Raw genomic sequence first — 23,765 nt, 5'->3', positions numbered from 1 at the left:
TTAAAGTTTCTTTGAATTGCACAATGCACTAAGTTTAACACAGTAAAGATGCAGGTACGGCTTCAAACTTCACTCTCTTTATTTACAGTAATGTTAAATGACATTAAAAACAGGAAGGTCATGACAGTTTTTTTTTTCTTTCACGCCTCTTCTTTCTCTTTCCTGTTTATCAGGAGTGAAATTGTGGTAAACTTTAATACTGAACCAAGTTTCTAGATCAAAAAAACCTAAGCCACCTCCCACAACCTCGAAAATTGTACCAATAGAAATGAAACATTGGTATCCGTCTAAGTTACAGAGCTGCACAAAAATGAGCTTCCTGTGTGCATGTAGGCTTTTCTCTTTGAACACCAGAGCTAACCTTGTACTTTCAGGATCTTTCTTACCGCTCATTTTCTTTCCGCTGAGGTATCAGTTATGTTCACGTCAGGCCTCACACAGGCGGCAGAAAAGGATTATTTGAGAAGGGGAGATATTGGAAAACGCACTCTCGTTAAAATGTTTTTAAACTGTTGCTGTCTGTGATACGAGGTCAGTAATATTTCAGCATTTAGTAGACGTGGTAGTACGGTAAATTCAGCTATATCCCCGCCGCTTTCATATTGTTCACAAACATGACAACCATCTCTTGCCCTTCCTGTGACGAGGCAGTCTCTATGACTCATCATTTAGGGGATATCCATGTCGCCATTAGATGCATGAGAGTGACGTTTGTCTAAATCACATCCAGCTCTGCTGTCAACATTTTCTTTGCTCTCCTCCCGATCCCCCGATCCCGAACTCCTGAGACGCAGCCCGGGGTCTCGCTGCGTTGGGATCTGGAAGCTCGTGAAGGAGCTTCCCAGCGATGGTCTCTTCTCTGAAAATGAAAGCAACAAAACGGACAATTGAAATCAGACTTAGGCTGAAACAAAAACCAAAAATAAAAACAGAATTCACAGTTAAAATAAAGTATAGTATCAAATTTAAGGAAGTATATTTGCAGAAGTTCAAAATGAAATATATGAACCACCTATTTTGACCTAAACTTCACAGCCCCTGAGCTAAGCAAATGGTCACATCAGTCCTGGCTGCAACACAACAGGGCTAGAAGTGGTTAACACTTCTCTGCTGGTATAATGCAGCAAGAAACATTTGAAAATCTGGTCTTGAAACGGTGCATGTCTGTCATGTCTCTGAGCAGGCAAGGACACATACCGCCAGGTCCGATCGGCCGCATCAGTCTGTTCATCTGGACATTCCAGTGTTTGACGTTGGTGCTCGCCTGCCGAAGTTTCCTCTGGGCGGCCTGCCGGAGAAGAAGAGCTTAGCGGCTACTGATAAACAAGTGAACTGACAAACGCTTCCCAAAAACCTCGATCTGTTGAAAAGTACCCAGAAGAGCCACTAAGACGTGAACTCGCTTCCTTTTTGCTCTTTGTCTGTGACCTGATAAATAAACAAAGTGCTGCTGGTATTTTAACCACTAAAACTGGTCAATTTATTAAAAAGTTAAACTTTGCATCTCAATAAGGTTAAGGTTCACTACTGCCACTCTCAAGGCCAGATTTTGTCAAATAAAATCAAATATAATGAAAGTAATAAAAAGACAGAGTAGCCACCACTCAACAAGAGAAAAAAAATGGTGTCCTGTTTGAATCCTGTTCATAACTGATGTGCTTTTGAGGGACTGATCACGATGGCAGTCTATTTAGTCTCATTAAAGTCTCTGCCATCTGGCATCCTGTCTTATCATTATGAATTTCAAAGTTATACTTGCAGCACTTCCTGGTTATCTAACTTTATCTGATGACTAGGGACTGTGATGGGTGGGTGGTTGTTTTTTTTGTAGCTCGTGAGATGCTTTCGTGTGTTGTTTTAAGCGCCTATTTTGAACTTAACTTCTGTTTATTGGTTTGGTGTCAGATTGTCAGTGACTCTTGCGACAGGACAGCCTCTCGCTGATCTCATCAACACATTCTGTGGTGATTTATTTAAAAACGACAAGCAGCAGAAGCTCACTTATTTTTTTCCATGTTCAGGGGGTCTGCAGTGGTATTAGGGGCCTGAGGCCTGAGGGGTATTAGCTTCGATAACATGCTGTAACTGAGTCACACGGTCAGTGTCAGGGTTTCTACCTACCACAACGTCCTGGTCAACTCTGTGCCGGTTGGCTCGAACCTCCTCCAGCTGTCTCTGCGCCTCCTCCAGGGCCCGGGATTTGGCCTCCATTTCCTGCTTCAGCTCCTGCTTCTCCCTCTGTGTCTTCGCAATGTACTCCTCCTGTTCCTCCTGCAGGTTCATCAGAGCCTTCATTTTATCCTCCTCCTCAGCCAACAACCTGAGCATGATGTAGAATGCAAAGAAGTTAGACTTTGAATAGATCATTTGTGATAAATGCAGGGGGCTCATCAGCGAGGTACTTTGGACCTGGGATGGGATAAATCGAGAGTGCAATGACAATGGTCTAGGTGGCTGCAGCGTTAAACAACTTCCTCTTTGCAGCTCAACTTCCTCAGGAACATAACGCAGCAACAGAGTTTATTAAATGCTGCTTGTACACAACACAACCTCCACCACCCTGCGCTAAGCTTTTTGCACTGCACACCTGGCTAGCTGCTTAAACAACTTTACCCTGCTTGAGCATAGCGGAAGGCCTCCTCATCAAGCCTGGCTTTAATCTCTTGCTGCAGCGCCTCCTCCAAACGTTTCTGCATCTCCTCCAACTCCAGGATCCTCTTCCTCTGCCTCTCTGCTTCCTCCTCTTTCAAAGCCATCTCTGCCTGCATACTGACTCGGGCCTTGTAACACACAGAAAGAAGCAAGTTAAAGTCGATCTGCATCTTTATGCTTTTAAAATCTTTCATTCTTTGTTTCCATGCTCACCTCCTCAGCCTCACGGAGCTGAATCTCCAGGGCACGCTGAAGCTGTTCGTGTTGCTGGCGCCTCCTCTGCTCATCCTGCTCCAGGAGGGCCTGAGCCTGCTTCTGCGCCTCCTTCAGGAGCTCCAGCTCCGCCAGCTTGCGCTCCCGTTCCTCCTGCAAGGCCCGCAGCCTCTGCAGCTCCTCCTCCTTGGCCTGTCGCCTTTTTTCCCGAAGCTCACGCTGTTCACGTCGCTTAAGCTTCAGATCTTTGTGGAGGGATTTCTTCCCCTCCACATGCAGCCTGATTGCCGTTTGAATAGCTGCAAAGAAGACACTGATGTTTAACATCTAAATAAATAATTAAAGCTTTTAAAAATTGATGTGAATTGATGAATGAGAGTCTCTTTTAACCTGTAGTCCACTCCTGTCGCTGTTTGGTGTCTGACGCACTCATTTCATACGTCTTGGAGAGGGTTTTAAGACAAAACATGCATCTCTTCCCATCTCGGTCTGGCAGCACCTGTTCAAAAAAGGGACACCCAGTTTATCTCTTAATACTGAGTAGTTAACTGTGAATGGTTTTGCAGTTTTTGAGTCTATTTTGTAAAAATAAAGGAGAAAAACATCAATTACAGGAAAAGGACATTTTTCTAACAACTCTGAAAGCTCAAAAAACATCTGCTTCCTACAATATAACACAATTTCAGCAGCTTCCTTTGAAGTATCACATGCTGGGTGAAGTGATGAACTTGTGACTCAATTAGTTATTCATGCAAGAATTTATATTGCCAGGATTTTTGCAATATTGTGGTCTACACTTATTCCAAGTCACCATTGTAATGATCATAATCTGAGCTGTACTTTAAATGTCTTTTATGAACACAATGAGTCATCAGTCACGTTCCAGGCTGGAAACAATATGCAAAACTTTTTGCTCGAGATTTTTCTTAAAAGAATCCTCTTGCAATAAGATGTTCCAGTTAAAGGTGTGACCCATGCTTCGATCATAGTAAATTCCTTAGGGATTTATAAGAAGCATAAAGAGAAGCAAGAAAATGTTACAACAGCTTTGCTAGAGGCCTCGGTATTTAATCAGTCCACAATAAAATACAAGGCAGGGATATTAGGAGTGTTGCTAGTTCCCTGGGGCCTGGCGTGCTGCGGTGATCACAACAAGAGAACAAACCTGAGTATTCAAAGAGGTAAGAAGAGCAGCTAACAGCAAAGCACCTGCACAACTCTCATTTCCTTAGTTAATGTGTCCAATGCAGCATTTACACAAAACCGAAGTAGTGTTAACCCTCTGAGGTCTACATCATCTACACAGGTGATAACCTTAACCGTACCATAACCTTAAATATTAGAGAAGGCCAAAATGGAAATCAATATTTTAAGATAATGACCCTGTATCAGGTAGGCCATCAAGTTTTTGCCAAATCAAGCATGTGGTTCATCAAGAAGAAGAAAGAAATAGTTAAAGGACTCTATAAAGAAACAAGTGCTAAAACAAATCAAGTCATTGTAATGAGACTTTGTCATGATTACGCTTTGGCTTCATTCATGCTTAATAAAGTTTTTCATGCTTTATTGTATTATTCTGTGAAATAAACCCTCATTAGTCCTCATATGAGGAAATACCTTTTGTTTACAGCTGATTCTTACTGTGTACTCATCAAGTCCAACTAATCTCAAAAACCATCGTAAAGACGAGCTCATGTTTCTTGAGGACCACCTGTGTATTCTGTAATAAACCTGGGGTGACGCTGTGTGGACTGCCGAGACAAACGTGAACTTTCATGCAATGCGGGGGGGAAAGGGCACTGCACACCCACGATGAAACCTCCTCCTAATTGCAAAGCACGGTAGGTGGAGTATTGCTCATCATAGTCATAGTTTGGGGCTGTTCGGCATGCGTACTTCGCCATGATAAACGCCACAATGACTTGCACGCGTGGAAGTCCAGACACCGAATGCGACCAGTCAACAAATGGTCTGTGGCATGAGCTGAAGAGGGCTGATCAATCAAGACGTCCCAGAAATGTTGCAATATTTCACGAACAGCCACAGGAAGCATGTGATGGATGTTGTGACTGCTAAGGGGGGGATCTACAAGTTACTACACTCAGGAATTCACTTACTGCTCTGCGATTAATTACTCAGAGCTGATACAAGAATAGATCTCATTGCGCTTTTAGTCATCTTTGACTGTAACTGGGATGAATTTCAGACCACATTTTATGAGCAATAAATGCAGAGAACCTAATAACAGTTTCCAATTTCCTTCTTGCAAGTGTATTACGCAGTATGATAACTGAGGCTGTGTCCACACGAAAAGTGACCAAGACACCTTAAATAGCAACCGCTGCACTCTTACTTCTGCTTCACTTTCAGCTAGGAGTGAGGCTAGCACACTAATCACCTCAGTTCCCTTGAGCTCTGCAAGATTTGTGAGGAAATCTTGTTTTTAATATGACCCATGGCAAGCTTCAGTTTTCAGTCTTACCTTGTTTCATTATGACACCCAAAATATGAAGCAGTGCCAACACAAGTCAAAGCACTGGAGTAGAAAGATTTTGGATTTTGCAGTTATTTACTTCCTTTTATGAAAGGTAGTTTAGTCATTTGAGAGAGGCTCGGTGTCACCTTTGCTCATCCCGCATCTTAAAAGAAAATCATGAGCCACCGAGTAAAAGTGGGATTATTCAGCAACATTTCACGTTTAAATTTCTTCTCTTTATAGCATGTTTATTAATGTCGACATGACTTGTGCTGATTTAACTGTGAGGGCGGTCTCATTTTCTCTCAGACTCCAAAAAAAATTCTTTGCTCTTGTAAACGTGAAGCAATAATTTTGACTTAAAAGAAACTGAAATATATAAAATTAAAGGTATAAACTGAATGTATGAATTACATTTAATCTGACCAGATTCCAGGGTCTTGCTGGATTTTGTACTTGCTCCCCTTTTTTTGTCTTGTTTAACCTTTGGAGGGACAGGATTTCAAATTTTGTAGTAAGTTACAAGTTAAATCAAAGATGAGGGGCGTGATAAAAAATAAAACTACAAAAAAACCTTAGTGTAGCACCTTGGGGAAGTCCCCGCCCTACACTGAGAACCACTGCCTGAATGTCATTTAAACGCCTGCTTTAGTATTTCTGCTGTGGAGATTTTGTTATTAAGAGTTTCTCTAGCTGTCACAGATGATTATCTCTCCAGCTGTTTACCTCCACGCAGCAGTTCTCATCCAGGGCTATATTGCCTTGGCAGTCCTTGCGGTCCTCTCCAGTGTAGTAGGACAGGTTGCTCGGCTTTAAGGTGAACCACCGTTCCTTCCAGTTTCTCCTCAGCTGGCCTTTTTTCCATAGATAGCCCTGAACGCAGCCAAACCGACACACAGATCACTGAAATAAATCTCACCGGGGAGGAACAAAAACAGCATTCTGGAGGCACATCAGTTTCCTACCTCTTTGAGGACGTCACCAACTATTTCCCTGTACACTTCCTCTATAGCCATGCTGATGATGCTCGCATCAATTCCTCTGGTTACCTTCCCGGAGTTCATCATCTCTAGAAACGTCCAAACAGTAATTCCACTCTGCTGCACTGAGTCTTGAGAGAAGAAGTCCTCTAACTCGACACAGTTGAACTCAATACTCATAGCCATACATATTTTCTTGAGGAGGTACTCCACCTGCATGGAAAGAGACAGGATTAATAACTCAGCTGGACTGTCCCTGCATGCTGTGCTGCACTCAAGCAAGCTATATATTACACCAATCACCTTTGTGTGCAGTTTTAAGGAGTATTTAAAACTGAATTTACCATTTTTAGTGACCATCACCTGCTTATTAAGGACTAATTCACAGTAATGCTTTAATATTACTTTGTTACTACACTTTTATTTGTAGTTTGAATCCTTCTGCTTAAAACACAACTGCAAAAATTGCATCTAATAGTGTAGCTGAAAGCAGCTTTTGCTATTTCCCAATAAGGCTTTCTCTAGTAACAGTATAACCTCACAGTAGCCCTGGCTACACCACAGAGTGCTTTGCACAGTGGCTGATGTGTGAAACACGCTCCAAAATACAACTGGATAATGCTTTCTTAAACCGAGGGTGACAGAAACGACCCTGCCCTTGAAAAATTGGGGCTTTCTCTTGGCAGCGGCTGTGAAGAATACACGACAGGAAACCAAAATGAGACTTTGCAAGTGAGAAACAAGCCCACACTGCTGCGTGACATGAGCACCATGTTCCATGGTGGCAAGAAACAAACTTTCAGCTGGTGTACTCGGTGTTTGTAAAAGATCCAACAGCATTTTTAGGTCAGAGATTACTGAGTGCAATCTCAGACTCAACAACAGAGCGCGGAAATGTTGAGTAGCTTAGGGTCTAAGTTTGGAAACGGGTTTCTTTTGCCACACACACTTGTGATTTTTTTTCTCTTTCGGTTACATTTTCAATACGATAAACAATGCATCGTACTAATGATAAGAGTTAAGAGTTAAACCCACCTCGTCGGGAACCATAACCAAAGGGTACTTGTCCTCAGAGAGAAAATTAAAAAGGCACCAGAGACGAAAAGCATCTTTGTCTGGTAAAATGGTGCTGCTGCTTCGGTCTGGCTGGTAGTTTTTCTTCGCAGTAAGAGTCCAGCAGAGCTCGTCTACGTTTTCCTTAATAAAAGAACCTTCCACAACCTACAAAGACACAAGACCAGGGGTTTAAAAAAAGCTGTCTGAATTATGAAACACATGGAGCTCGCAATATGCTGAAATAAACTGAGCACACTTGTTTGGGTTTTTTTTAATCACCTTATCCAGGATGTATTTATTGAGGTAAGGCATATAACCCTGACTGGAAACTGGGCCATCATCGTCATCCCTGAAGTGCTCCTCCAAAGCCACGGGGTCATGTGGAATACACAAGACTGTGCACAGGTTGTGAGACAATACCTGAAGGATCACAATATGAGGATGTTTAAAAAAGAAAAACACTGAAGCAGAAAGTCATTTCAGTTCTCGTTGTCCAACACAGGACTGTGCAAACTGTTTTATTTGTTGTCCTGTGAGGCTGCTAACCGCATCCGCCTACAAATTAATAATTAAGTGTCTAAAAAAAGAGATTACACGTCATGAGTTAGGAAGGATGAAACTTTCTGTAGAATATAAAAGGTAAGTGACATGATGTATAAATATATTTATATAGCTGGCTGCTCAATCAGAGAATGAAGGCCAGGGAAGTGTTTGAGGAACTGAACTTTTAAATTTCTGCTGCATCGTTTTTTCTATTTTAAAAAATCTGTTTGCTCAAACATGGAAAAAAAGAGTCACCAGAGTCAGCAAAAAGCTTTAATTTTCTAGGAAAGCTGCCTGGAAAACCGTTCAGACGCACTAGTTTAAGAGTGGAACGACATCAGTAAAGCAATATGACCATTTTAAAGTTTAAAAAGATGAAAATCGAGCTCAGGAAAACATCTCCAAGTTCTATTAGAAACTTCAAGTGTTACACTTTACTCTTTGTGAGCAGTGGCATCACTGACAGCATGTGAAAAACAGTTAGATTAAAAAACGCTTTTCCTTCTTGTTCTGTTTCTTCAGCTGAAACCATGCAACATCTTGAGGTATCGTGCATTTTATCAGACAGCTAGGTTCTCTGTGTGTTGAGCCATAACCACATCCTGTCGCCAGTCTCCAACGCTACAACATCTGTCAGTTTTGAGGCCAAAGCATGCAAAGTGTTTGCCTGCGAGTGCCTCTGAGCAGCGCGGCGCCTCAGAGAAGGCTGAAGGCACGAGGGGGGATAAGCCCAGTCATGAGGCTGACTCGCTGAGAGCCAGGAGCGCCGGGCGGCACATTCGCAGGAGCGTGGAGGTGGCTGGAAATGGAGTCTGAGCCACAGCGAGACCGAGTGACATAACAATGAGATCAATGCAACATACAGTAGCCTCGTTTAGGCTCTGTGGAAAGAGACAACGGTCACCAACATGTGTCCACTTTATCCCTGCTCTCCCTGTGACAATGTCCTTTTTGACGTGTTCGGCCTCATGTTGTGAACCTACTCTATTCAACAGGCTGCTCTCTGGCCCGGTGCTGTGCCAGAGGGTCCCTTTGCACTACAAGCTGGTACATGGAGGCCCAATGTGAGCACAGCTTGGAGATGAGGGCTCCCATTCATGTACAGACTGAGAGCAAACTGTTACTCTCGTGCTCGCGCCGGACAGAGGTGCATATTGTGCCCTCTTTCAGCAGCTGAAAGCATTTTATTCAAAATAGGGGGAACAAATTTGTTCCTTGTTGGGCAGTACACGGCTGAAAAAAACGGAGTTTTACACAGGAAATGTTAATGATGATGATGTTTTCTGATAAGTAGTATCAGACGTTGCACACCATTATTTCCTGACACATAAACACATAGTAAAAGTAGTAAACCTTGAGATTTAATTTGCTTTGTTGCTGAAATTGCTTTCACCTCCTTCACAACCAACCCGCATGATGTAAAATGCAACGAGGTAGGAAATGAGGGTAAACGGTAAGAGATGAGTAAGTTCTCGGGCAGGAAAAAAAAGTTTCTCTAGTTCCATCTTCCAGGTAGACGATCCCTCACTCACCTTCAGCTGAGACTTGGACACTTTCCCGCTCTTCTCCAGATCCAGGGCTGTGAAACCATACCAGATGGATTTAAGCAGCTCAGACCGCAAGTCCATGTCTGCTGCAGCGTTATTTTCTGGTTTCCTCCTCTACGTCTCTTCTTCTTCCCTCTACTGTTGACACGGGTGACAGGCATACACCCACGCTGTGCTGCTGCTTTCAGGCAGGCATGGGGCTTTACTGTTCTGCTGGCAGCGGCACCTGCTGGATTACAGTGGTCAGTGATGAAGAGGGAGGGTCTCGCTGTTTACCGCAGCGTCAGATCTTGCCCTGCAGTGGCAGAAGCGTTTTAATCCTTAGAAAATTTTAAAAGAAAAAACTCCATTATGCATTGCCTAGAAATCTACAAGTGTCTTGCTAGGTTTAGTTATGCGCCTGTGCAAAAAGTGTTGTTATTACAGTTTTATATTTTTAATGTTCTAAAGTTATATCACTGATTTACTGAAAATCTCCATCCCCTTCCTGTGCACCTTGGACAGAAAGTAATTTGCCATTCATTATAAAGGTTTATTATTTAAGTTAGTAATTAGATGGGCTCCTGGCAGTGCTGCTTTTACTTTCATTTCTCTGTGAAGTAATCTTTCAGTTTGTTTTCAAGGTCCTCCTTATTTGGGTGATACCTGCACTGATGTGTGAACATAAATAAGGCATAAAGAGCCAATTAAGTGACAGTGAATGATAATTGGCCTTGCATGTGTATAGCACCTTTCTGTACAGTTGAGCACTCAAAATACTTTTTACTACAAGTCTCATTCACCCAATCACACACGTTGTTACAGTACTTGTATCAATGTCCAAAGGCTTTCTAACATTCACAGCACGCTCACACTGGGATTACACTGGTGGAAACTCGGGGTACCTTCCCCCAAGTGTACTTTGCCACATGGATTGATCCACTGACCTTCCAACTGGTAGAGGACCCACTTTGTTACCTGAGGCCACAGAGCATCTGCAAAACAAGCCCAAATCATCACCCCTCCACTGGTGATGTTACCCGCTGTTCTAGAAATCTTCTGGTTTGTTCAGATATGATTTTGCAATCAAAGCTGTGCTCCCATGTTCTTTTGAGAGGGAAGAGGCCTGGCACCCCTACCAAACAAGCCATACTTGTTCAGTCTTTTTCTAATCGTACTGTGACGAACTTTAATCTTTAACATGCTGACTTAGGCCTGCAGAGTCTGAAATGCAGCTCTTAGGGTTTTTTTTGCAGTTTCTCTAACCTTAGGGTGAATTTTCAGGGATGATTAAAAGATTTTTTGGGCAGCACAAATTGTTTCTCTAAGATCACTGCATTAGCTTTATGTTAAGTTAGCTTGTCTCATCGCTACTTTAGCAGCTGTCTGTTAAATGTAGACTTCTTGTTAGCTAAGTTTACCGTATATTGTTTATATTTGCATATAAAATACTAACAAATGCAGAATGGCTTGGTAGCTTGACTTTACCTTAGTGCTGTCCAATGAATTTAAGAACCTCTGACATCAATATTCAAATATGTAAATTAAAAACAACAACAAAACAAAACCATTACGTCAGTAACTGACGTGATCCCATTGATTTAAACAATGTTTATATTAAAATATCTGAAAATAAAATAAAAATAACAAAAAATCTAAAATTCTTCTAATATTCCTCATGATTTGTCAAATAAATCAAACTCCACTTACTTTAGTTCTGGAAGTCTATATCCTTGAAATGGCTCCGCTTTATGTAGATTGTATTATTATTATTATTATTATTATTATTATTATTATTATTATTATTATTATTATTATTATTATAGGTTTCTCTGAATGTCTGTACTTTGCACATAGGGGGAAGCCGCGGCGACACGCTGTCACGTGGTAAAACAACTTTCGCGTCGTTACCATGGAGTTGTTTATGAAACTCCATTTCTCATTGGTCGAAGACGTTATCCTGACTAAAGCGCACGCGGCCATTGGCTGATACGGATTCTTATTTCGACCAATGGCAAAGCGCGCTTTTTACAAACTCATATGAGTCCAGGAAGTTGACAGCCCACTGTGGTGAGAATAGACGGGGCTAGTGGTTTTTAAATCTGCACAAAACACCCGATAAACCAAAACATTTGGAGCTGTTCCGGTCTGAAATACTTTACTGGATGATCGGAAGGAAGAAACGGATACTCTGTTGAATTATAGGAACACAGAAGGTCCGTATGTAGCCAGGCTTGTGATCGGGGTAAAGCTAGCTTCTCTGGGGTAATTTTCACAAGTCAGCACGATGGTTTGTACTGTGTTACTAACAGGCATGCGCTTTTACGATTAGACAGATTGTTTGAGAACTTTAAATTAGCTCATGTTAACGTTTTAAAGTCTCGTGTTTCTTTTTTGTTGTTGTTTTCATTGCATGCTTGGTGTCTTTTGCCCATCTCCATACTACCCTTGTTAGAAGCCTGTTTAGTATTTTGGTTGCTCAGCTTTAATTTCTTTCTGTCTTTAGTTGCTTCAGTTGCTCCTCACAGCTTTATCTCCTCATCATGGACTCTTCTCCAATCCTTCGTCAACAGAGTCAGAATAAAATCCGCAGTGACTTTATGAGGTGAGACTGATGATTTGAGCCGCAGTTACTGATATAGAATTTCAGAGCTGGGACTTATTTGGTCTGTCTACAGAAGCGTGTTTATTTGTTTGTCTCATAGTAAAATATACCTTTCTAGATCTCAGGTATCAAATCAGTACTGGTATTAAAAATGTCAGGCAGCTTGTTCCTCTCCTGTATCTGCCTCCCATCTTGTCTGGTTTTCTTTGTCCTTGAATCAGTTCCCCCCCCCCCCCCCCCCTTTTTCCCCCTTTGCATGCTGCCTCTGGTGATTTCCCAGCCTCGAGCTGGGTTGTGTGACAAAGCTGACCGTTTTTCTTTTTTCAGAATGAAGAATGAACAAAACAAAAAGGTAGCAGACCCAAAGCCTTCCAAACCCATGTCAGGATCTCACCTTTCCAACAAAGATATTGAGAACAAAGATCCAGGAAGCTCAGCCACTGGTAAAAAGGCACCTCTGCAAGCAGGTATAAGCAGGCTTCCGGTGCTTGCAAAGTCCCTCCATCTTCAGACTCCCTCGGACTTCAGTCAGTCCCACTGCAGGTGGGAGGAGAAACCTCTGGCTGTAAGCATCTCCTTTTGATCCTGTAGATTTCCATATTTTTATTTACTCGGGTTAGTCTGATGTGTTTAATAAGCATTTTCCTTTTTCTGCAGCGAAAAGCGCCGAAGAAAAAGCCACTCACTCGGCCTGTACCTTTTAATCTGTCACAGCCCAAAAGCACAAGAACGGCTGCTGAAAACCAACCTCTGGCTGTCCCAAAGCTTTGGACTCATGCAAACACAAAACCGTCTAAACATCCAACCGCTTTAAAGGGCAACAAGGACTCAACCAAAGCTGCAGGGAAGCCTCTCGGAAAGACAACAGAAGATGCTTCCCACCTATCGGGACCAACTGGGCCTTCCAGCACATTTCAGACTTCATCTTTGTCCACCGCTATGTCATCCCGTCCTGATAGTGCTGCTACTTCTGCACAGTCTGCTCCCAGTGCAGAGGTCTATTTGAATAGCATGAACCTGCTCAGTCTAAAAGACCATTCAAAAACAGCACATGCTAGTCGGACCACGCAGTGCAATTCTTCAAAAGGTGGTAAGCTTGTTTATTTATCGCATCTAAGGCACAAACTTCCACCTATATTTTGTGGATAATCACTTAAAGCTTGCAGGCCGTATTTCCCTCACTCCTTTAAATCCATGGAAATCCATTTATTTTGTTTAGTGAAAATGAAGATATTAAGAGAGTTTCTCTTGGGCTTTTTTCTTTTGCATTATAGAAAAGGGGGAGAACTTCCAGCCTGACCATGCGGCTTTGCTTAGCATCCTCCGGAACGAAGGAGTGGGCGTCACAGGTCCGGCGCCTACGACTCCACAGTCCAAACCGTACAACTATTTGGTGAGTTGGATTCACAGCGGTGCATTCTTTATCATGCTTTTTTTTGTTTGCTTGTTTTTAATGCCTATAGTTGCAGCAGGTAAACATTTTTTTAAAGGTGTCCAATGATCATGTGTGCAGCCCCAGCGAGTGTCCGTCATGACGAGCCGACAGAAAGCTGGAGCCCCTGCAGGTCAGTGTAAGATGGAGAACACAGCATGTGCTTGGCACATACATGTGAACATTGTAAAAGACTTATTTTATAGTAGATGGCCGAGCAGTCCCTTTGAAATACTATATAAATATATCTCACTATACGTGTGTGTGTTCTCTCGTCCTGTGTAAAATCCCCAATAAAAATGCCACAATTATGAGTCTCATTAACTGGAAGCCAATTTTATTCAAACTAAACATCAGGCAGTGTTAGTTGGGTGTTCATAATGTTCAGTATTACACTCACGTCATATTATTTAAATGATTGTTGTCTGTACTTTTCTCACAGGATCAGTGAAGTCTGTGCAGTTCTCTCCAGACCCCGCTGCGCTGCAAAGCATCCTCCAGAACGAGGGAGTGAAAGCCGGAGGGCCCGTGGGCACAACACCCCGAAGTTCAGTCTGTCCACCAAGCAGGGCGACTTCAATCTACACAGTAAATTTGTGTTCACTTCTGTACTTCCTCATACTTGTTACATTGTTGTTATTGCTTTTTTTTGCTTTTTAAGTGCTGCCTTTGAAATAATTTCTTCTGTCTTCAGGCTCAGAGAGTGCCGGTTAGAAAAAATCGTCCAGAAGCGACTGCTGTGCCAGCAAGTAAGATGCAGCATTGCTCCACTCGTTATCTTTATAAAACCCAAAGCACTCTTATCTCGTTGTCCTTTTAATCTGATGTGACGTGGCTTTTTTCTCCTGAGCAGCAGCATCAGCAGCACTCAAAGAGACGGCGCTGAACAAATGGACCCCACAGAGAGTCCGCAACACCAGACATCAGCCCCTGTCTGCTATGGTCAGTATGTATTTATTGTATGTTGGCACTCTGTCCAGGTAGTCTGTTGTGTTGTGCACAATCACCGCGTTAACTCATAATGCTTCTGTTTGCAGAAATGGCATCAGTCGCCATACGGCACTCCTGGATTCAAGAGTTGCAAAACCAACCTTCAGCCCCAACAGGAGGTGAGATGGGAAACCCTGACTTAACCTATTATTTTATACCACTTGTGTGTGTGTGTGTGTGTGTGTGTGTGCGTGTGTGTGTGTGCGTGTGTGTGTGTGCGTGTGTGTGTGTGTGTGTGTGTGTGTGGCAGTGCCAAAAGATGTTCTTAAGTACGTAAATATTGTTTAACTAGTCACCATAAAAGGGAATCAGGAACTAATCTAAGTGAACACATAAAAAGTTTTAACCAAAAAAGCTTTTTGGTTTTAAAATATTAAGCTACAATGTCAGTATCCCAACTTTGGGAGTGATGAGCGGTGGGGAAGGAGCGAGACATCCTTCATTGCGAACAGGCCTCACTAAGCATCTCTTTATACCTTCTAGTATAACTCTGTTGAACAAATCCAGGTAGGGATGGGTATTGATAAGATTTTCACGATTCCGATTCCATTTTCGATTCTGTTTAACGATTCAATTCTTTATTGATTCTTTTTAAAAAAGGAGAACACTAAGGTCGAATAGCTTAGAACTTTGTTTTATATCTTCTCTTTGAACAAGATAGAAATTTAGGAGTAACATGGCCTCACAAACCCAGCAGTGACATCTTAAGAGATCCACAGCATACGGCTCTTCCAAGGGGTGTCACAGGGTCCCCAGGAAAAAAATTGTAAATGTAAAATAAATATTCTTCTGTAGCAATAACAAAGTTTTAACTAGAAAAAAACTGTCTAAAATTTATGCTTAAATGAAGAAAATTTGACTTATTACAAGGAAAGAGACTGAATTGTTTCTTTCTTGATTGAGTTAAATATAAGAATTAAATCTCAACTCTGAGAACAATAATTAGAAAAAAGTGCTGAGAATAAGACACCATCAAACATACATTTTGCTCTTATTTCACATTTTAATATTTTTAATGATAACATTATTAGGTTTTTAATGTCCCTTACTGCAGAATAAAGATTTCTTATGAAAGTTTTGTTTTGTTTTGGTTTTATCTTTAGCTCCATTCTAAGAAAATGACCAGCTTCAAGTGTCCTCAGTGTAGGACACATACAGGATGTCATGCTGAAATGTAAAGCACTTACAATAGAAGCCACTAGAAACAAATTATTCCAGCCTAATAGATGACATTTATGGCACTTGTTTTCTGTGCTGACTGATATGCTGCTCAGTGCTTTGCTGCCTGCTTTTAAATCAGATGTCACTCTGAACATAAACACAAGCTACATGTGATGTCTCTGATGTGTATCTGTTTCTACTCGTGCTGATGCTACCGTGACTAAAGCTAGCCAAGCAGCAGTAAATATGTGAAGCAAGGCAGAAGGATTTACTCATCAAATAAACAGGATCATAAGAATATAAGACCACGAGCACCACAAATGTAACAGAAATATGCTGACATAAAATGGCATGTTATTTGAAAGCTACATGAAACAATGACACAACTACTTTTTTTTAATTTTTCTAATTTATTTATTTATTTTTTTACAAATTGTCCAAATTAGTCTGTGATTGGCCTTAGTGTGACAGAAATCATATTTATGTACAACTAAATATGCCTCAGCAAACATGTTTTAAATGGATGCTTCCTCACTTGATGACGAATGATCCTTTTCCATATTTGCTGAGTCTTAAATTTGATGTCAGTGAACTTATCAGTGGTTGGTGTTTTAAAAAAAAAAAAAAAAAAAAAAAGCCCCCAAATCCCCTATGAGCAAGCACTTGGCGACAGTGGAGAGGAAAAACTCCCTCTTAATGGGGAGAAACCTCTGACAGAACCGGGCTCAGGAAGGAGTGGCCTTCTGTCTCGACCGAGAGGGGTTCAAATGTTCACTGACAATTTAGTTGTATATAAATATGATTTTTAGGACTTGATGTTGAGACCAATTAGGTGAAATTGGGGACGCGCACAGTTCCGCTTCTTCTTGTTCTTCTTCTTACTTGGCGGAGTCTCTGGCAGGCTCTTAACTTCAGCCTCGAGTTCAGCCACCTTGACATTGAGCATTTTCTGTTTGTCTTGTAGACTTTGCAAAGATTCTGTACAGAGAATGCAGCTGACTCTTCTTTTTCTGTCTTCTGTTGTTCTGTGGTGTCTTTTTCTTTCTGAGGCTCCTGCAGAGACATTGCAGTGGATGGCAGTGAGTCCTCTTTTTCCATCTTCTCCTGTTCTCCAGTCTCGTTTTCTTTCAGAGGCTCACATTTGTGCATTTCATTTGCAGCAGTGGAATTTTGTTCTTTGTGCTGCTGTGGGATTTTAAGTGAGGAAGCTTTGGGCTCTTTCAATCTACCTTCAAATCATGAAGGGCCTTGTTGGGGCAGAGCTGGGATTTCAGGTCACTGATTTCCAGGTTGAGTGTCTCCTGCTCCTGCCTATGTTTAACGGCCTGCTCTTCAAGCTGATTTTGAGCTGCTAGGAGCTGTTTCTGGAGCATCTCAATCTGCTCTTGCTGAATCCTACATTTGAGCTCAAATTCAGCCTCCTTAGAGGACTTCAGTCCTACAGAGTCAGTGTGTGAAGCCTCTGTGGTTGGAGTGGCAGACTCCACACACTGCTCTGTGGTAGGGTGGCTGATTTGGTCCTGCAGGGTAACCATGTTGTAAGTTGTAAGAGTAATTTCTAACAGTTTTTTTTTTTAACATGGAATAATGACAGATGCGCTATAGATTTAAAGATAATAATAATAATAATAATAATTTTAAAAATTATTACTTTAAAAAAATCCTGTAACTACAATATATTTTGGGGACAAATGCACATTTTATTTTGTGTCAGTTACAGTTCCTTTAACCTTTCGCAGGAGGTGGTCCAGAGACTGTTTGATGAAGAAGAAGAAGAGCAGAGCGCAAATGTGACAGAAAAAGATTGCGAGCAGCGACCAGTTCAAGCCTCAGCTGTGAGAATTTGAAGCGACCGATCCACATTAAATTAAGTTCTTCTGATTAATGTAGTAGCTTAACAATCAGTGTATTTTTGTTTTCTATTCATGTCTCCAGAGTAAATCTCACTGTGACAAAGAGGAGGAGAAGAGCAGGAGCAACGATGATGATGATGAGGAGAAGTTAGTGGGAGAACAGATGTTCTTGCAGGCCCAGCACAGAGAGTCTGTTATCTTTTTCTCGACTGGCAAAAAGTTGTTCAGAGTGCCGCGTTTAGAGAAGCTGGGGGACTCCGCTCTGCAGGACCAGCGCGCTCCAGTTTCACCAGAAGAGAGAAAGGGGCTGCCAGTGCACGGCGAGGTGCCGGCTGTGCCAGAACCGAGCTGTAAGATCACCCCTGCTGTTCAGCGCCCGCACAGAGGTAACTCTGATCGATCACACTCCCCTTAACCTCTTAAAAGCTGACTCGGAGTAACCATTGAAGCTGTTTTCTGAACCGAGTGGTTTCGTGGTGTGAAAACCACAAGTGTCGTCTTTATGGGGGAAAGGGTTAACAATGTTGTGTGCCTGTTGTGACATTTATTAAAGTGTAGACTAAAAGTGAGTGCCAGGAGAAAAAGAACCACAATATTTGATTTTAAAAGTGACAAAAATTGACACAATTTTCCTGCTATTAAATAATTAGATTCTTTAATTAATTTTTACGAAGGCTGCAGATATATTTTTTTTTCCTGTCGCAGATCTCGTTGGTCAGAAGACTTGCTCTGTGAGTTCTGCAGTGTTGATGTTGCGCAAGCGTTTTCCTCCCCTGGAGGAGCTGCGTTTGGACGAGGAGGTGGCCACCTACACATCAGCGTCTGTCGGGGCTCCCCCTGGGTTTGCTCCCCTTCGACCTTCCTGTGGAAATCCTCTGGCCTCCATTTTGCACTTCGAAGAGTCCACTGTAAGTGTAGCTCTGACAATCTGCAGTGTAACAAACTTTATATCACTGCTTTATGGTTTCTTTTCTTTTTTTTTTTATTGAATTGAAAATACCAGCATGCTGTCGCTCTGCCTGAGTGGGTTCTCTCCAGGTTCTCTGGCTTTCTCCCACAGTCTAAAGACGTGTGTGTTAGGTTAAGTGGCAACTTTTAACTGGCCGTAGGTGTGATAGTGAGTGTGTGTGTTTCTCTATCCATGTCAGCTCTGTGATGGACTGGTCACCTGTCCAGGGTGGACCTCGTGTTTTGCTCTATGACAGCTGGACTAGAGCAAAAGTGCAACCCTGAACTGGATCAAGGTTGAGTGGATGGATGGAAGTATTCAGTTCAGAGTGTGCTTCTAGAGAAAATGATAGTTGGCAGAACAACACAGGTTCAGATTTTTGATTAATTGTGACTTTTATTCAAATTATTCCATTTTGAAAAGCCAAGAAAAGGGAAACCATGATGGTACAAACATAAAAGAAATAGACCCTGCACAACACAGGTGATGTTGCAGCAGGGATCTGAAGGTGTCATAGGGGATCATCTTATTGTTAGGGTTGTCTGCAGGCTCTTTACCTCACTATCTCAGTATATATTTCAGCTTAACAGTCAGTTTAATAGACCGACAGCGCGCATGTTTTGGAAATGTGGTGGCACAGAAAAGCTCAAATGAAGACCATCTGGAACATGAATAAAAGTTTTAAAGCAATGTTAATGATCAGTTATAGAAATATATAATATTTGGCGGTTTGATTATTGGGTGTGATAATTATGCACAAATCAGTTGGAGATTTCACCCTCGGTGTACAAATAACTGTTGCAGCAGTGTATGAAGCTCAAGATATCTTAAAGAAGATCAATCCATCTTTATTTCACACTCAGTGGTCCAGGAAAAAACAAAGGTACATTAAACACGTCATTATTTTCTCACAAACAGACAGCTGTACCAGTGCGTCCATATTAAAGATGGTATCATTATTACCATTAGTTTCCACATGAAGAGTGGCGTAAGAAGATGTTTGCTTGTGCATTTGTATCATTTTCCCGTAAACATCTTCATCATCTGTCGTTTGATCTGTAATGACGTGTCTAAGATATGCGAGCTAATTACAGACACTAAAATCAGGTAATCTGATGAGCATGTGTCCTCTGTGGTTTTACACATCATTATAAAACCCCAATTCCCAAAAAATTGGCACGCTGTATAAAATGTAAATAACAACAAAATGCACTGGTTTCCAAGCACAGGCGATGTCAAACATTTAAATTGAGATAATGTCTCTTTTTAAGAAAAATCTTTGCTCATTTTGAATTTGAAGGCAGCAAAACGTCCTAAAAGTTGTGACGAGGCAACAAAAGGCTGGAAAAGTTAGTGGTGTTTAAAAGAAACAGACGTTTAGGTTAATGTGCAACAGGTCAATGACTTGATTGGGTTTAAAAATAGCATCTCAGAGAGGCAGAAGTTCAAACTGCATCGAAAAATTGTGGAACAAATTCAGAAAAATGTTCATCAGCATAAAATGATGAAGACTTTGAATATCTCATCATGTACAGAACTTAATATCATTAAAGGATTCAATGAACCCAGAGAAATCGAGGCTGAAAATCTGTTATTGGATGCCTGCGATCTTCGAACCCTCGGTGCTGTCAAATTTAATAATAAGCTAATATGTTCCTTAAAATGTTGAGTTTTCTTGAGAAATGGAGAGCACCTACTTTGTTGTTCCCTCATAGAAACTTGTGTAGAAACAAATACGAGTCCAATTTATAAGCTTCAGAAGAAAGCTATAAGAATTATAAATGGATTAAGGTTATTATTCACCAATTACACATTACTATTTATTTATTAAACTACATTAATTCACACTTTCTCACCCTGCACACGTGATGTACAAAATGATCTACCTCCAAACTGTATTCACGGGTTGTTTAAACCATATTTGAAAAAAATACAGTTCAGGACGATTTACAGGTGTACGTCTGCAGTACGGACACAGCAAGACGAGGTAAATAAATATTAAACTGTCGACATTTGCTTTATTTTTATCTTGTTTGGTTTTGCTTTAAAGGTGTATAAAGTATGCTGTGTAAATGGAATAAGGTGTAATTTTCTATAGCACGAATTGAACCTTTTAGTCAGTTTGTGCTACTAATTTCAGTTCTATTTGTCTGTTTTTGTTTTTTCCTTCTGTAGCTGATGTAAGATTTAAAGCACTTAACACTGACCACAATAAGACTCTGTGTGATCCGAGTGCTGCACAGAACACTCGGACATCAGGACAGCAGCTTAAATATTCTCTGTGGTCGGATGTGTTTGATGTGCACAACACAGTCAGAATAAATATTTGTCTTGATTTTGTTTTTCAGAGATTTGTCCCAATTGGCTCCGATCTCTCGTCTGGTCCGCCTTCTCCGCTGCAGGACAGTTGACTTGCACCACAGCTGCAGTGTTTGCTTTCACTGTGAAACGCCGCTGACTTCACTTTACAAATATTTGTCGAACACTGACGCCGCCAGGTCAATGGCTGCTCCAAAAAGAAAAAGGGTATATCTAAATTATACTGTTTTTCTTTCATAACTACAGACACTTGTATGTTTTTAATAAAGTAGATTAAAAGTTATCTTTTTGGGACCTAGGTCCAATGTATGTGTTGAAAAAAATATTTTTTTAAAAGGTCAATGAAGAGATCAGTGCTGTTGGCTGTAGTGTACATGTGGATCAATGGTTAGGATCTCTGTGATGTACAGTGTTTATAATAAATAGTTGTTACTGTCTGGCCATGTGTGGTTTGTTTGTTTGTTTGTTTTAAGCACATACACAATTTAAGATTTGTTGATTTGGGAAGTAATTTCAGGATTTGACCCCATGATAAAAACGAACTTTGAATAGTGTCAGACAAATATTTGTTTCATGTCTTTACCTTCAGTTATTTCATGTTTGTGAAGATGATGCTTTAAGTTTGGTTAAGATTGACAGTTTGCTATATTTTAGAGAATTAAGTAGTGGCGCTATGGTGTAGAGGTTTGCACATTCGTTTAATGCCACAAAGATCCTTAGTTTGGTCCCGGGAGGAGACACAAATCCCTTTGAAGTTGTGTCAGGTAGAATGTAAAAGTCTCCCAAATCACACATCCGGAGCTACCTGCTGTGCTCCTGTGAATAAGAGAGCTGCTGAAATCATCATTGCCCCACTCACATGTAGCACTGAGATATGGAAACGACACTTCAGTGATGCAAAATCTCATACCGTCTTGCATTCTGCACTTTGTTTCTTGGCCAGATATAAAGGTCAACCATTTTTCTTGAAACATGCAAAGCATCCTGTTCAGTCATGTGATGAGGTGTCCTGTTAGGAGTTATGGAGTAATATATGAGAAATGTAGCCAGCTGCTGAATCACCTCTGCTCCCATGGGCTGATTTCATCCCCGTCCAGAGGTTTGCATGAAGCAAGATTTGGTGCTTAGTGAGGTAACATCAAGATTAAAAGCGGTTTTCATGGAGGTACATCTCATGCTGAGCTAGACTGCAGACCTAACCTGCACAGGAGCAACAGGAGAAACATTATGGAGGTTATATGTACCTTGTGTAAATTATGCAAAGAAAAATCTACTTAAAGTTGTTTTGTTTTTTTACTTTTCCCCACTTTACTCTCACACCACTGAACACTGCCAGAGTTAAAGCTGAAACCACCCAGCACACATTAACTTAAATTTAATTAGTCCAATCTTTTATTGATCATGAATAAGTCTTGATTGATTCATTACTTGCCAGTTTCCTTGGTGACTTTCAGCTCTTCTGATAAATGCCTAAAGCACAAATACAGGTTCATACAGACCTAATTTGTAGGGCACCGCAAGTGCCAAAATTAAATAAATAAATACACGATTAAATAATTATTAAATTATTTATTTATTTAAATGTTAAATAAATAAATAATGTATTAAAAACATAATTAATTTCTTATATATGCCATTAAATGTGTGTAATGTGAAAGCCATAAATTATTTATTAAATACATAATTATAATAATAACAATAAATGATGAAATTTGTCATTATTGCATAACATATAAATTCATTTTTCCTAAAAAGAACAATTGATTTATTTCACTATTTAATTATTTTAGGCTTACGAAATTACTTTAACTTTCAGAGCATGTGATTGGTTAGCCAGTACAGTCAAGACAGAAAGAGCCCTGATAATGAGTCAATGCAGTGTCACAGTCAGTTGAATAGGTGGTGTGGACTCTTTGCATTTGAAATGAAATTACCAACAGCAAAGGCAGAGGAAAGCAGCCCAAACTGTAAGTAACATTGGGAAATACTGTTCCTGTTTCACCAAATACACAAGATTTTTTGGGGTAAGAGTGTAGTGGGATCATTTTTAAATATCTTGTTGATTTGTTGAGGTAAAGCTTATTTATTAAAGTGCTCCAATATTTTCCATTACTCCAGAATTAATGTTTTTAATATCGATCCAGCTTAATTCTAAACTCTAGCTGTGAGAATTATGTGTAAATGTATAATGCTTTACAGAGAAATCTACAGAACATTCTGTTGATGAAACAATATTATTTGATATACTGGTGTACCATATTTTTTAATGCCTTTTTCATAATTAGTCCAGTGTTTATGTCCTTTCCAAATCATTACACATTAATGGACCTTTTATTCTTAAACATCTTGCCAGATACATGATATATGTTTTAAAAAGACAAATAAGTAGGTCTGTTCTCTGCTAGTTTCATTTCATTTCATTCAAATATTATTAAATATTTATTCATGCGTACAGTGATTTTTGTGTATTTTGAGGGCTCACGCGCTCATGCTTCACAAGTAAAACTATTTTACAAATGTACATCCAAACCTGAAAAAATCTATGCACAATGTATTCAGTTCAGCTCATGAATCTGATCATTTCTCATTTCAAAATTCTTTCTGTGTGTACAACTGTCTAAAACCACACCTAACATCTTTCACTCAGTTACAAAGCCTTAAATATATGTGGACGAATCGCTTTATACGCACTTACAGGCACGTTGCATGACCACATGGGGTTTTGAGACAAATTTAAAGCAGTACAATCTACAAATGTAAGATGCATTCAAGTCACAGTGTAAATAATTATTTAAATAATTATTGAAAAATAATTTCAATAATTATTTAAATGAATGTTTTCTACGATGTATTTTTGTTATTTCATTTTGGGACTCTTGCCACTCCATACCAATTGAGGGTCATCGCTCCACGCAGCTAATATAATTATGCTTTTAAATCATGCTGCATAAATAAATAAGAGCATATTTGAAACGTTTTGCTAAAAGACAACTTTTTTTTATATAAGTTA

General features: G+C 40.5%; 2 protein-coding genes across 4 annotated transcripts in view; one reads left to right on the top strand and one right to left on the bottom strand.

Moving 5' to 3' along the window:
* Positions 1 to 91: 91 nt before the first annotated feature.
* LOC308407166 (differentially expressed in FDCP 6 homolog) lies at positions 92 to 11,243 on the bottom strand. 3 transcript variants are annotated; one of them, XM_080898671.1, is made up of 12 exons: positions 11,157 to 11,243; positions 9,453 to 9,696; positions 7,657 to 7,797; positions 7,357 to 7,542; positions 6,307 to 6,534; positions 6,068 to 6,214; positions 3,256 to 3,364; positions 2,866 to 3,164; positions 2,614 to 2,780; positions 2,122 to 2,320; positions 1,198 to 1,288; positions 92 to 859 (listed from the first exon to the last, which is right to left on the bottom strand). In XM_080898671.1, exons 2-12 carry the CDS (start codon positions 9,546 to 9,548, stop codon positions 669 to 671), a joined length of 1,854 nt encoding a protein of 617 aa, XP_080754797.1. In that variant the 5' UTR covers positions 9,549 to 9,696; positions 11,157 to 11,243; the 3' UTR covers positions 92 to 668. The 3 variants fall into 3 exon arrangements, with proteins under 3 accessions (XP_080754797.1, XP_080754798.1, XP_080754799.1); XM_080898672.1 differs by having other exon boundaries at positions 9,453 to 9,762; positions 11,157 to 11,240; XM_080898673.1 differs by having other exon boundaries at positions 9,453 to 9,693; positions 11,157 to 11,233.
* A 250-nt stretch (positions 11,244 to 11,493) lies between these two features.
* The window catches only part of LOC308407089 (ATP-dependent 6-phosphofructokinase, muscle type-like), a 29,518-nt gene continuing 17,246 nt past the window's right edge, over positions 11,494 to 23,765 (top strand). The window contains exons 1-13 of the mRNA XM_080898515.1: positions 11,494 to 11,662; positions 11,953 to 12,051; positions 12,379 to 12,616; positions 12,709 to 13,141; positions 13,326 to 13,444; positions 13,565 to 13,616; positions 13,926 to 14,071; positions 14,178 to 14,232; positions 14,337 to 14,425; positions 14,521 to 14,592; positions 17,374 to 17,469; positions 17,570 to 17,873; positions 18,193 to 18,395. Of these exons, the coding sequence (XP_080754641.1) occupies positions 11,990 to 12,051; positions 12,379 to 12,616; positions 12,709 to 13,141; positions 13,326 to 13,444; positions 13,565 to 13,616; positions 13,926 to 14,071; positions 14,178 to 14,232; positions 14,337 to 14,425; positions 14,521 to 14,592; positions 17,374 to 17,469; positions 17,570 to 17,873; positions 18,193 to 18,395 (1,869 nt within the window). The 5' untranslated portion in view covers positions 11,494 to 11,662; positions 11,953 to 11,989. The remainder of the gene's footprint in view (positions 11,663 to 11,952; positions 12,052 to 12,378; positions 12,617 to 12,708; positions 13,142 to 13,325; positions 13,445 to 13,564; positions 13,617 to 13,925; positions 14,072 to 14,177; positions 14,233 to 14,336; positions 14,426 to 14,520; positions 14,593 to 17,373; positions 17,470 to 17,569; positions 17,874 to 18,192; positions 18,396 to 23,765) is intronic.

This window comes from Rhamphochromis sp. 'chilingali' (assembly GCF_963969265.1).
Source record: "Rhamphochromis sp. 'chilingali' genome assembly, chromosome: 12".
Taxonomy (NCBI): domain Eukaryota; kingdom Metazoa; phylum Chordata; class Actinopteri; order Cichliformes; family Cichlidae; genus Rhamphochromis; species Rhamphochromis sp. 'chilingali'.
This window is presented reverse-complemented; position numbering and strand designations above follow the sequence as displayed.

Coding starts and splice junctions, on each gene's coding strand:
- LOC308407166 (XM_080898671.1), bottom strand. CDS start 9,548: ATGGACTTGCGGTCTGAGCTGCTTAAATCCATCTGGTATGGTTTCACA. Junction 6,215..6,306: donor TTGGTGACGTCCTCAAAGAG/GTAGGAAACTGA, acceptor GGCTGCGTTCAG/GGCTATCTATGGAAAAAAGG. Junction 3,365..6,067: donor ATGAGAACTGCTGCGTGGAG/GTAAACAGCTGG, acceptor TTTTTTGAACAG/GTGCTGCCAGACCGAGATGG.